Source organism: Kogia breviceps, chromosome 16 (genome assembly GCF_026419965.1).
Source record: "Kogia breviceps isolate mKogBre1 chromosome 16, mKogBre1 haplotype 1, whole genome shotgun sequence".
In the NCBI taxonomy this organism is placed as follows: domain Eukaryota; kingdom Metazoa; phylum Chordata; class Mammalia; order Artiodactyla; family Physeteridae; genus Kogia; species Kogia breviceps.
In genome coordinates, this window is record NC_081325.1 from 44,905,824 (window position 1) to 44,920,797 (window position 14,974).

At 33.9% G+C, this 14,974-nt stretch overlaps 1 protein-coding gene across 1 annotated transcript in view; it reads right to left on the reverse strand.

The window, feature by feature from the left end:
- The window catches only part of KLHL1 (kelch like family member 1), a 368,376-nt gene that overhangs the window by 31,223 nt on the left and 322,179 nt on the right, over positions 1 to 14,974 (reverse strand). Inside the window, exon 8 of the mRNA XM_059041531.2 lies at positions 5,812 to 5,974. Within this exon, the coding sequence (XP_058897514.1) occupies positions 5,812 to 5,974 (163 nt within the window). The remainder of the gene's footprint in view (positions 1 to 5,811; positions 5,975 to 14,974) is intronic.

Consider the following 14,974-nt stretch of genomic DNA (forward strand, 5'->3'; position numbering starts at 1 on the left):
TTCTGATGTGGGTCTGAAGTGAAAGGTAACTTTCTAGTGATTATGTTTTTCTCTTAGTAAAAAAGGAAAATCAACCAGACATTAAGAGAAAGTCATTAAACCACAGAATTTTGAGACCATTAAATCACACTCAAGGGAATTAAAAAATAACCCAAATGGGGTCTATATTATTCTGATTTAAAGGAGAAAGATTATTTGAAGTAAAAATGAAATCATTCCAAACATTTTCATAAATTGGGGTTAAAATTTGGGAAAATGTACTTAATTAAAATGTAAACAATTTTAAGAACAAAAATTTTAAATACTCTCACACTCTGATATTTGGTATGAAGAATGTTGTTAGAGTAAAACAGGATTTCTTAGGATATTAAATATCCTAGCTGACCAAAAAGATACAAGGACCACAAAATGATACAAATGGCGAATTCCATATAAAGCTAATTTAAAAGGGAAGAAATTGGATAAAAAAAAATTCAGTTATAGTAACACATGAAAATTTGCTACAAGACTATCCATTAAAAATATTTATTAAATTTTTATCCCATTTATTTCTGATTAAGTTTGGAGATTTGTAACAAAACACATATATATAAAGATATTTCACAGTAAAACATTAAGGAAGGGTCACAAAACTATAATGCAAAGTAATTATAAAAAATCTAGAATAAGATAAGTAATATATTAAAGCTTCAAAATAAAGTGTGTGTGTCTTGAGTGTGTTGTGTGTGTTGTGTGTGTATGTATGTCTTCTCATTACAGAATAATGTAACAAATGAATAATAATAAGGAAAGGGTAAAGATATTTCTCATCTTTGTTGAGCAAATTTGCTATGTCAATTAGATACCCATTTCCTAAAGGATATGAGATGAATCTATATATTAGCATCAGCATAATTGGTGAGAAAAAGTCACTAAAAGTACTCTCAAAAGCAATTTAAGAAAATATACATGTAGTGATACAAGAGATTTTTAAGGTAAAACAATAAGGGAGTATCCTCAATTGAAATAAGATGAATATGAGGCATATAGGAAAGAGAGCTGTCAAATAAGTATATCATATATGGAAAATTAAAATAAAGATTATGTCTGCACTGGAAACAGTAAAATTCATAAGCAAAATGACAATGATTAACCATAAAATATAGAAAACATTTCCCAAGTTAAGTGGAAAAGAAATAAAATTACTGAGGAGAAAAACTGTTTATGGAAAAGAAATCAGTGCTCAAAGACACACACAATCATTAACATAAATACATACTAAAATATATATCCCAAAACCAAAGAACTAGAATAATGGAAAAATAATCAAACAAAAACCAATCCTCAGTAGATTAAAAACTTCCCTTAGTGAAATAAAGACATGATTGAGATTGTTCAAATGATTCTCCAAATATTACACTAAAAGAATGAAAAGCAGCCATCAGTATACCCTTGTAAACATTTTGAAATTGGAGAAGAACATGCCAGCAGCTAAGCTCTTATCTCGCAGCCCCACATTCTCTCTCCTGTACTCTGCTTTTTGATATGGGGGCTGGAACTCTGCAAACCACATTTCTGCTTTGCCACCTGTTTCCTTCTTTTAGGATGTGACGTTAATAGATACTAGAGGGAGACTGAAAGACTAGAGGAGGAAGGGTCTTGCTCCTTTCTGCTCATTTCCTGTTCCTGTGTCAACCCATCTTTTTTTCCTGCATTCAGTTGCATCCAATTGCCATTTTGCAGAACTTACAAAATTGGCCTTATTGAGACCACTCAGAGACATCAACACCAGCAGACTGGCACCACCTCTTCAGAGCTTCGGGTCCCAGGCCAAGGGGCCACTCTTTCATGTCAGAGATGCCAGCTCTGGCTAAGCAGAGGTCCAATCACAAATGTCTGGATTTCAACTGCATAGAGGTTCTCCTCTGATTTTCTAAATCTTAAGAACTGCAATCTCTTCTATTGTTTTCCAACACTAGGGGTGGTAGCTGTTTCCTTTAGTTGATACATTTATGATATAGTGTTCTCTTGTTGACTTTTTGGTTAACTAGTTAATTTTTATATCTACTTAACAAATCTTTATATTAGATTATCTTTACATAGAATCACTGATAAATGGCTGGAGTGGTTTCTGTCTCTTGACTGTACCCTAACTGATAGAAATATAGTCAAAAAATCTATAAGAATGAGATATAAAAACATATTAAAGATGAAAAACTACTGGACTTACCACACATCTCCTTAAAAGAAAAAATGACAGAAGATAAGTAATATAATATCTACTTAACTATGATGATACAAGGCTGTGACATTAAATAACTGAAGCCAATTTACAACAAATGTGTGAAGACATAGGAAAATTCCTTTTAGACATAAAGTTTAATAAATTATACAATCAACATATCCTTTCTGGAAAATAATAGTAGTAGTAATAGTAATATACTACTACTAATAAAGTGAGATACATTTACCTAGAAATAATTTCTAGAACATATGAAGAACTCTATAAGGCAAAATAAAAAAGACAGAAACCAAAGTGGAAACAGGAAAAAGCCTTTAATATATATTTCAGCCAGAAGATATAAAATTGTTAATAAGTATATAAAAGGTGCACAATCTCAGTCATTAACTGAATGTGATAGCATTATCCACCAGAATAGATAAAAACCATAAAAGATAAAAACTGGCATTACCAAATCAGTAGGATGTGTAGTATCTAGAACTCTAGTACAATGTGAATATGTACATAAATTAGGAAAACACTTTCAAAATCTTCTGACAATTATCCCTTAAGGCTGAGCACAAGAATACCATATAGCCTAGCAATTGCAGTTCCAGGTCTACACTCAGCTAAAATTTGTATGCATGCTCACAAAGGTTATGTATAAGTGAGGATGTTCACAGCAAAACTATTCTTAATAAGCAAGAAATGGAAACAATTAAAATGATAATTTTGATATATTAAAGAAGAATAAACTGCAAAAACAATTATTAATACTATCTTTTGTTAAATTCTGAATTTCAAGACATATTAAACAAAACTGAGCCAAGTATAAATTAATGAATAAGGAAACAAGAGGGAAAACAAGTATAACTTCACTCTATGCACACATTTGATTAAAGATAAAAACAAAAACAAATAATGATACTGATAAAACCTAAGATAAGACAAGATTAGTAATAATGCTAATACCTAAAAATAACAAATTAGGGGGTTAATAACAGTACAAAAGAAGATATAACAATACTAGATGGATTATTATTAACAGTCATAGGATTAGAAGTAAGGTTTAACTACCTTCTGCTAAATTTTAGAATCTCAGTAAAATATAACTTTTAAAGGGAATATATATGATAGTATACATATAATTTTTTCTACCATTTGTCATGTTCAAGAATATATACTTCCAATGTTTGTAGATACTTATAGCAGATAAATTGTAGAAAGTTTCTCAATTCATGTTATGATGTTATTATGCTAAGAAAAGCTTCATATCATAATGGAAAATATTATGAAATGGTTTTTCAAAAGATATGTAGACAAAACATAGATGAAAAATCATAGACTATAGAATGCAACAAAATACTAAATGAATAATGCAACATGGATAAGTTAGTTTTATTTTAAGTATGAAATAATGATTTATAATTATAATATTTATGTAAATCACCATATTAATAGATCAAATAAGAAAAATATAATTTTATACATTTTTAGAAAGAATTTAATAGAACATTATACCAATGTTGATTTTTTAAAATAAAATATCCACTAGTGAAACTACAGGCAATCACAAGATCTTGCCCTTGACACCACATGGTATAAGTATCTCAAATAGCAATTAATATCGCACAGACTATAAAGCATTAAAGTCTTTCCAATTAAAAGACATAAACAAGGTCACCCAATCTCACTACTATTTTTGTCACTATTCTAAAAATAAAAGCAATACAATAAAAAGAAATAAACATAAATATTAAGAAGAGACAAAATTTCATTATTAGTTTACCATGTTTATCTTCTTAGAAAATCTATTATTATAAATAAAAAAACTGATACATGCATTTAGTAAGATGGTTCTCATAAATATAGATACTGGCACTTTCTTCTCCAGTGTACTATAATGTATAATTATTAATATATACAAATATATAAACCAAAATATAATATCTAAAATGTTCAAAAATACAAATAAGTGTGAATAAAACTCAGAAAGAAAATACTAAACCTATACCTAAATTAAAACCACTAAAATACATAGAGACTAATTTTAAGAGATAAAAGTAAGATCACATTTTCAGATGAAAAGATTTCAAATGTATAGATCTAACATATTCCCTAATTAATATGTAAATATTTATTTCCAGGCAAAATCCTAAATGGATTCTCAGGAAGTATATATGACACTAAGAATATAATTTTAGGCATCAAATAAACCTAAATGAAAATTGAAGACCAACATTCATTAAAAATGTATATCTAGTGAAAAGAGAAAACAGTAATGTATGTAATTTTAAGAACAGTAAGCAGTTTGGGATAATGTGCAGGGTGGTTTATTTTAATAGGATGAATAGTAAATAACTTTCTTTGTGGACAAATTTTGAGATGAAATCTGAAAAATGAGAAAAACCCAGGCACGTGATGATGGGTAGGAACAGCATCTCAGACAAAGAAAAGAGCACATTCAAAGGGACTGAGTTTGGTTAGAGCTGCTATATTTGAAGCAAAGATAAAAGGGCAATTTGGCTGATGGACAGAGAAAAAATGTAGAATAGGTAGAAACAAGATCCAGTAGGACCCTTTAGGTAAAGATAGGCATTGTGTTCTAATTGTAAAGAGAAGTTCTTGAAGAGGACTGAAATATTACTTGGATTTGTTAAGCAGCTGTGGCAGCTTTAGCAAATGGACTTTAGGGGAAAGAGAAGTAAACAGATTGGAAGCCTTTGCTGTTGTTCAAACCAGAGGTGTTATTAGCTTTTTTAGGGCAGAGTTTATCATGGCAGCGAGAGGGAGTCTATTCTGCCACCCCAGAGGGTATATTAGGCAATGCCTGGAGACTTTTTTAGTTACCACATTGGGCAGTGTGTTGCAGTTGGTATCTAGTAGAGAAGAGCCAGTCTGCTGCTAAACACTGTACAATGCACAGGACAGAGCCCTGCATCAAACAAAGAATTATCTGACTCAAAATATCAACAGTGTTGTGTTTGAAAATTCCCCATTTAGGGTGATAGGAATGGAAAGGAGAAAAGTGAAGAGACATACAATATGAAAAAAAATATATTAAGTACCAAATTTTTAGTAGTCTTTTGAAGGCTCCTCAGACTATTTTACCAGAAAGGATATAAATATGCAGATTTTTAGTTCACATAATTCTCATGAAATACATGTGATACTTTAAAAAAAAAAAGTTATTGAAAGAAGTTTTGGTTTTTATTTTTTAAGAAGGGACAATCAGAAAAAAAAATGCAGTCTTGATCTGTCAATGATCCATGAAGACTAAACTTAAAAAATAATCAAAAACAAAAGATTTAAATATTTTATCAAAGCAGTTTACTAATTTTTTTTTTTTTTTTTTTTTTTCCAGTATGAGAGCCTTTCACGGTTGTGGCCTCTCCCTTTGAGGAACACAGGCTCTGGACGCACAGGCTCAGCGGCCATGGCTCACTGGCTCAGCCGCTCTGCAGCATGTGCAGACCGGGTACTAACCTGTGTCCCCTGCACCGGCAGGTGGACTCTCAACCACTACACCACCAGGGAAGCCCTTAAATGTTATTTTTAAAACAATATTCACTCAAAAACTTTTTTTTCAAATAAAAAAGGAGTCTACTCACTTGCCATTCAATGCTGCCACACCAACTGTGCTTCGGGCAATTGACATACTAGCTACAAATGTCCACTGCTGACTCTGAGGATCCCACCTCTCCACTGTGTTCAGATAGCTCCAGCCATCATGGCCTCCCACGGCATAGATAGGGCCTTCAAGTACTGTTACACCTGAAACATGGGAGAAATGAAAACCGAATGGATTTATTCCACAGAGAGGTTCTAAAATCAAATTAATAGTAAAAATTATGATGCCATTCAGAATAGGGTCTAGCAGTTAAGAAACAATTGCAACTCCCTCTTGTGAGAGCCCCAGAATCACAGCTAACTGCTGAACAATCATTGACAGGAAGTCACTGGAACTCACCAAAAAAGATACCCTACATCCAAAGACAAAGGAAAAGCCACAATGAGATGGAAGGAGTGCAAGCACAATAAAATCAAATCCCATAATTCCTGGGTTGGTGACTCACAAACTGGAGAACAATTATGTCACAGAAGTCCACCCACTGGAGTGAAGGTTCTGAGGCACACGTCAGGCTTACCAACTTGGGAATCTGGCAATGGGAGGAGGAATTCACAGAGAGTCAGATTTTGAAAGGTAGCAGGATTTGACTGCAGGGCTTCCACAGTACTGGGGGAAACAGAGACTCCACTCTTGGAGAGCACACAAAAAGTAGTGTGCACATCAGGACCCAGGAGGAAGGGGCAGTGACCACATAGGAGACTGAAACAGACCTACCTCCTAGTGTTAGAGGGTCTCCTGCAGAGTTAAGGGATGGCTGTGGCTCACCGTGGGGGTAAGGACATTGGCAGCAGAAGTTCTGGGAAGTATTCCTTGTTTTGATATCTACTGGAATCCACCATTAGCCCCACCAAAAAGCTTGTAGGCACCAGTGCTGGGTCACCCCAGGCCAAAGAACCAAACTCTGCCCACCAGAGCAACACCCAACTCTACCCACCATCAGTCCTTCCTATCAGGAAGCTTGCACAAGCCTCTTAGATTAACTCATCCACCAGAGGGCAGATAGCTGAAGCAAGAAGAACTACAAACCTGCAGCCTGTGGAACAAAAACCACATTCACAGGAAGACAAAATGAAAAAGCAGAGGACTATGTACCAGATGAAGGAACAAGATAAAACCCCAGAAAAACAAATAAATGAAGTGGAGATAGGCAACGTTTCAGAAAAATAATTCAGAATAATGATAGTGAAGATGATCCAGGGCCTCAGAAAAAGAATGGAGGAAAAGATCGAGAAGATGCAAGAAATGTTTAACAAAGACCTGGAAGAATTAAAGAACAAGCAAACAGAGATAAACAATACAATAACTGAAAGGAAAAATACACTGGAAAGAATCAATAGCAGAATAACTGAGGCAGAAGAACGGGTAAGTTATCTGGAAGACAGAATGGTGGAATTCACTGCCATGGAACAGGATAAAGAAAACAGAATGAAAACCAATGAAGACAGCCTAAGAGACCTCTGAGACAACATTAAATGCACCAACATTTGCATTATAGAGGTCCCAGAAGGAAAATAGAAAGAGAAAGGGTCATAGGAAATATTTGAAGAGATTATAGTTGAAAACTTCACTAATATAGGAAAGGAAATAGCCACAAAAGTCCAGGCAGGATAAACCCAAGGAGAAACACGCTAAAGACACATAGTAATCAAATTGACAAAAGTTAAAGACAAAGAAAAATTATTAAAAGCAACAGGGAAAAATGACAAATAACATACAAGGGAACTCTCATAAGGTAATAGCTGACTTCTCAGAAGAAACTCTACAAGCCAGAAGGGAGTGGCATGAAATATTTAAAGTGATGAAAGGGAAGAAACTACAACCAAGATTACTCTACGTGGCAAGGATCTCATTCAGATTTGATGGAGAAATCAAAAGCTTTAAGACAAGCAAAAACTAAGAGAATTCAGCACCACCAGACCAGCTCTACAAAAAGTGATGAAGGAACTTCTCCAAGTGGGAAACTCAAGAGAAGAAAAGGACCTACAAAAACAAACCCAAAACAAGAAAATAGTAATGGGAACATACATATCAATAGTTACCTTAAATGTGAATGAAGTGAATGAATTAAATGCTCTTACCAAAAGAAACAGTGTTGTCGAATGGATATAAAAACAAGACCCATATATATGCTGTCTACAAGAGACTCACTTCAGACATAGGGAAACATACAGACTGAAAGTGAGGGGATGGAAAAAGATATTCCATGCAAATGGAAATAAAAAGAAAGCTGGAATAGCAATACTCATATCAGATAAAATAGACTGTAAAATAAAGAATGTTACCAGAAACAAGGAAGGACACTACATAATGATCAAGGGATCAATTGAAGAAGAAGAGTTAACAATTATAAATATATATGCACCCAACATAAGAGAACCTCAATGTATAAGGCAAATGCTAACAGCTAAAAAAGAGGAAATTGACAGTAACACAGTAATAGTGTGGGACTTTAAAACCTTCCTTTCACCAATGGACAGATCAACCAGTCAGAAAATTAACAAGGAAACACAGCTTTAAATGACACAATAGACCAAATAGATTTAATTGATATTTATAGGACATTCTATCTGAAAACAGCAGATAACACTTTCTTCTCAAGTGCACATGGAACCTTCTCCAGGATAGATCACATCTTGGGTCATAAATCAAGCCTTGGTAAATTTAAGAAAATTGAAATATATCAAGCATTTTTTTGCAACCACAATGTTATGAGATTAGAAATAAATTATAGGGGAAAAAAGGAAAAACACCCACAAACACATGGAGGCTAAACAATATGTTACTAAATAACCAAGAAATCACTGCAGAAATCAAAGAAAAATTTTTTAAAAATATCTAGAAACAAATGACAATGAGAATATGACTACCCAAAACCTATGGGATGCAGCAAGAGCAGTTAAAGAGGGATGTTTACAACAATATAATCCTACCTCAGGAAACAAGAATAATCTCAAATTAACAATCTAACATTACACCTAAAGGAACTAGAGAAAGAACAAACAAAACCCAAAGTTAGTACAAGGAAAGAAATCATAAAGATCAGAGCAGAAATAAATGAAATAGAATTAACAAAAACAATAGCAAAGATCAAAAAAAAATTAAGCTGGTTCTTTAAGAAGATAAACAAAATTGATAAACCTTTACCCAGACTCATCAAGAAAAAGAGGGAGAGGACTCAAATCAATAAAATTGGAAATGAAAAAGGAGAAGTTACAATGGACACCTCAGAAATACAAAGCATCGTAAGAGACTACTACAAGAAACTCTATGCCAATAAAATGGACAACCTGGAAGAAATGGACAAATTCTTAGAAAGGTATAACTTTCCAAGACTGAACAATGAAGAAATAGAAAATATGAACATACCAATCACAAGTAATGAAATTGAAACTGTGGTTAACAATCTTCCAACAAAAAAAGTTCAGGACCAGATGGCTTCAAAAGTGAATTATATAAACTATTTAGAGAAGAGCTAACACCCATGCTTCTCAAACTATTCCAAAATATCGCAGAGGAAAGAACACTGCCAAACTCATTCTACGAAGCCACGATCACCATGATACCAAAATCAGACAAAGATATTAGAAAAAGAAAATTACAGACCAATATCTCTGATGAATATAGATGCAAAAATCCTCAACAAAAAAAAATAGCAGACAGAACACAACAGCACATTAAAAGGATCGTACACCATGATCAAGTGGGATTTATCCCAGGGATGCAAGGATTCTTCAATATACACAAATCAATCAATGTGATACACCATATTAACAAATTGAAGAATAAAAACCATATGATCACCTCAATAGATGCAGAAAAAGCTTTTGACAAAATTGAACACACATTTATGATAAAAACTCTAGAAATGGGCAAAGAAGGAAACTACTTCAACCAAATAAAGGTCATATAAAACAAACCCACAGCAAACATCATTCTCAATGGTGAAAAACCAAAAGCATTTCCTCTTAGATGAGGAAGAAGACAAGGATATCCACTCTCGGCACTCTTATTCAACATAGCTTTGGAAGTCCTAGCCATGGCAATTAGAGATGACAAAAAAATAAATGGAACACAAATTGGAAAGGAAGTAAAACTATCACTGTTTGCAGATGATATGATACTATGCATAGATAATCCTAAAGATGCCACCCGAAAACTACTAGAGCTAATCAATGAATTTGGTAAAGTAGCAGGATGCAAAATTAATGCACAGAAATCTCTCACAGTCCTATACACTAACAACTAAAGATCAGAAAGAAATTAAGAAAACAATCCCATTCACCCTTGCAACACAAAGAATAAAATAACTAGGTAGAAACCTACCTAAGGAGGTAAAAGATCTGTACTCAGAAAACTATGAGACAGTGATGAAAGAAAGCAAAGATGACACAAATGGATAGAGAGATATACCATGTTCTTGGATTGGAAGAATCAATATTGTGAAAATGACTATACTATCCAAAACAATCTACAGATTCAATGCAATTCCTATCAAATTACCAATGGCATATTTACAGAACTAGAACAAAGTATCTTCAAATTTATATGGAGGCACAAAAGACCCCAAATAGCCTAGGCACTCTTGGGGGAAAAAAATAGGGGCTGGAGGAATCAGACTCCCTGACTTCAGACTATACTACAAAGTACAGTAATCAAGACAATATGGTACTGGCACAAAAAGAGAAATATAGATCAATGGAACAGGATAGAAAGCCCAGAGATAAACCCACACACCTCTTGTCAACTAATCAATTGCAAAGGAGGCATGGACATCCAATTGAAAAGACAGTCTCTTCAATAAGTGGTGCTGGGAAAACTGGACAGCTACATGTAAAAGAATGAAATTAGAACACTCCCTAACACCATACACAAGAATAAACTCAAAATGGATTAATGACCTAAATGTAAGAGTGGACACTATAAAACTCTTAGAGGAAAACACAGGAAGAACACTCTTTGACAAAAATCACAAGATCTTTTTTGATCCACCTCCTAGAGTAATGGAAATAAAATTTAAAAGCTTTTGCACAGCAAAGGAAACTATAAACAAAACGAAAAGACAACCCTCAGAATGGGAGAAAATATTTGCAAACAAATCAATGGACAAATGGTTAATCTCCAAAATATATAAACAGCTCATGCAGCTCAATATGAAAAAAGAAACAACCCAATCAAAAAATGGGCAGAAGACCTAAATAGACATTTATCCAAGGAAGACATACAGATGACCAAGAGGAACATGAAAATCTACTCAGCATCACTAATTATTAGAGAAATGCAAATCAAAACTACAATGAGGTATTATCTCACACCATTTAGAATGGGCATCATCAGAAAATATACAAACAACAAATGTTGGAGAGGGTGTGGGGAAAAGGGGACCCTCTTGCAATGTTGATGGGAATGTATATTGATACAGCCACTGTGGAGAATAGTGTGCAGATTCCTTAAAATACTAAAAATAGAATTATCATATGACCCAGCAATCCCACTACTGGACATTTATTCAGAGAAAACCATAATTCAAAAAGACATGTGAACCCCAATGTTCATTTCAACACTATTTACAATAGCCAAGGCATGAAACACCCTAAATGCCCATCGACATACAAATGGGTAAAGATGTGGTACATATATAGAATAGAATATTAGTCAGCCATTAAAAGTAATAATATTGGGTCATTTGTAGAGACGTGGATGGCCCTAGAGACGGTCATACAGAGTTAAGTAAGTCAGAAAGAGAAAAATAAATATTGTATATTAAAGTATATATGTGAAATCTAGAAAAATGGTACAGATGAACTGGTTTGCAAGGCAGAAATAGAAACGCAGATGTAGAGAACAAACGTATGGTTACTGAGCGGAGAAGGGGGAGATGGTGTTGGTGTTGGGATGAACTGGGAGATTGGGATTGACATATATATACTAATATGTATAAAATAGATACCTAATAAGAACCTGCTGTATAAAAAGAATAAATAAAATAAAATTCAAAAAAAAAAAAGAAACAATTGCAATGAGGTAGAAACTCTTCACTATTAATTGAATTTTTTCATTCAAGTGAAAAAAATAGAATCCAACTAAATAATATGACCTAAATGCTTTATGAAAGATAATACATTTCCTTATTTATGACCATGTAAAGAAGCAAAATCTAAAAATCAGAGGTGATGCATGTTGTTCCTCTCCTTTTGAAGATTATTTCTACACTGTTGTTTAAAGTACTTTATTGCTTAAGCAATGCTGCATTAAGCAACGTAACATTATCAGTTTGAATTTGAGGTTAGGGTTCTCTGTGTTTTGGCTCCCCATCACTTCATAATAAACTTATCTAAAGCTTAGGAAATATGATGCCTCTTATTTTATAAACTGAAATCATTAAAAACTAGCAATTAAATTAATTATGAGTCATCAATGGGACAATATATACAACTTTTATATACTGTTTTTCCAGTCAATTCACTTCTTCATTAGATGGGTTTTCTTAGATCTTAAACAATTGCTAAATATTTATATATTATGTTAATATTGAGTGACGTGATCTCATTCAGTGTAGGGAAATTCTGGTGAATTTTCCCCAAAGTTAAAAATCTAATGTCAGATTGTTAAGAACTCTGAAGCATCTGTGATTTTATCCTATTTGCTAGCTGACAAGGTAAACTGCCACAAATGTATGCATATTTAGAGAAGACACAAGACTCCTGAGTCAAAGAGGAAAGGTCGTTATTACTCATAGCAACAACAATCATCAGAGAATCACCAACGTTTTTGACCAGTTCTCCAAGCCCCAAATCCCACAGGGTGATGCCAAGAGGGCTTTAACATTTCCTTCAGCTTGTTCAAACTGTAGACAGGATTCTCCTGCCTCTAGAGTCCTGACTTCACTTTCCTTAGAGAATTTACTTTGAACAACTTGTCATTGAAACTTATAAGTTCTCTCTCCCTTTGAGATGTAAGTCTTTTAAAAAACCTCTTGCCAGTGTTACAGCCACAGACTCTTTTTCTCAAGGACCTGAGAATATAATCTTCAAGAAAGATAGCATCCCTATCTCCCAGTTTCTGTGAGAGAGTAAGGGCTTAACTTCATCTGACACCTTGCTTCAAGCTGTAAGTCTACCTCTTGTCTGGAAGGTAGAAAGTTTACTTTACCTTTAGGTAAGGTCAATTAGCAAACATAGATTACTTATGATTCCCTCACTCACTACAGGTCTCAAAAGCTCTCCCACCTTTGTTTTAGTGGAGGTGAATTTAGCCTCAATTCTGACCTCTCTTCCTTCTTGCAATAACCTTGAATAAAGTTTTTCTTGTCTGTTTAAGTTCATCTAATACAATTTTTGCTTTGACAAGCGTCAGGTGAAACCTGTACATGCAGTGGTTTGTAAGTAAAGTTGAAGTTGAAAGTTGTAAGTTGAAAGTACATTAATTTATAATGGGCAATAAACTTACATGCCCATTACTCCAGGAGGAGACATTATATTCATGCTTTTAAGTATGCCTGCCTTTCTCTTTGGAGATAGGAACTATCTTTATCTTCCTCATACTTCTGTTAATAATTTGGGGGAGGAGCAGTCACTGCTTTGCTCAAAAGCTGTGCAGAAATATGAAAGATCCATGGAGAATTATGTCTCAACACCGAAGTGAAAGTAAAATGATGCTTTTTAATCCATTCATTCATTCATTCAACTGCTATTTATTGAATGTATATTATGTGTCAGGAATTTTTCTTACCACCAAAGACACTGTGCCAAGAACACATAGGTGAACAAGACAAAGCCCCTACCCTCACTGAGCTTATATATATTAGTCAATGAATATTTAACTAAAATGGAATAAGTACATTACTCACAAAATACCTTACTCAGAGTGTTTCCAATATCAATTCCAAATCAATACAAGAAGAAAGAACAAAGGAGACAGAGAGGAAATGGACAGATAGGTTGGAGGGTTTTCCAGAAACTTCTGGTATCTGGAAACTAAACGTGAAGAGTGATTCCAGGAGGGTGGGTCAATTATTTACCTGCATATTTCTGGACAACTATAAATTTCTATTGGATCTGGAGAGACAAAAGTTACTGTTGACTTTGAAAGTAGGGTCTGGACCAGTACTGTACAAGTTTTAATCCATTCTGGTAACTACTTATTCAGTCATATACTCTAAAATATATTTGATTTGTGACTTATTTAAAAAAAAAATTTGAGGTTATTTGATTTCATAAAAATTTTTTACTCATAAAGTATAACAGATACAAAATACAAAATTTATAAGATATTTTTCCACATGAACAACACCACATACCCATCATCTACATTGTTTCCATACCAGAATACCAAATTCCAGTCACTAACCTCCTTTAAAAGGTGATAATTTTTCTGATTTCTTTCCGCCTATAGTAAGTTTTTTCCCCCTATTTTAAATTTACAAATTAACACATTTAATATATTCTTTTTTGCATGTCAAAGACTGAAAATTCATGTCCCCTCAAAATTCACATGTTGAAATCCTAACCCCCAATGTGAGGTATTAAGAGGTGGGCCCTTTGGTAAGGGTGATGAGGTCATGAGGGAGAGGCCCTCATGAATGGAATTAGTGCCCTTCTGAAAGAGACCCCTGAGAGATCCCTCACTCCTTCTGCCATGTGAGGACACAGTTAAAAGATGGCTGTCTGTGAACCAAGAGCAGGCTCTCTGCAGACACAGTATCTGCCAGCACCTTGATCTTGGACTTCCCAACCTCCAGACTCTGAGAAATAAATTTCTGTTTTTTATGCTCAGCCTATGGCATTCTGTTATAGCAGCTCAAACTTAGACATTGTTTCTTCCTCCTTTCAAGTTATGTCTATGACACTGATTCAGGTTGTTAGGTGAGTCAATCATTTATTATTTTGCATTGCATATACTATTACATTGTATGAATAAGTAACTTTTATGGGTCCATTTCATTTCTGATAGAAATTAGTATTGTCTCTAATTTTGATATCTTGCTTCTCAAGTCCTGGCTGGCTTGGTTTAGCTCTGATGTCTTCAAGAATTTGATTTATGTATTTTATTCATCTTTCACAGTTGTACGTGGCTAGAAAGCTTACACAGACACTAGATACTCCTTCAAGGCCAGAAATTAAATTTGTATGTTTAAGACTTCTAAC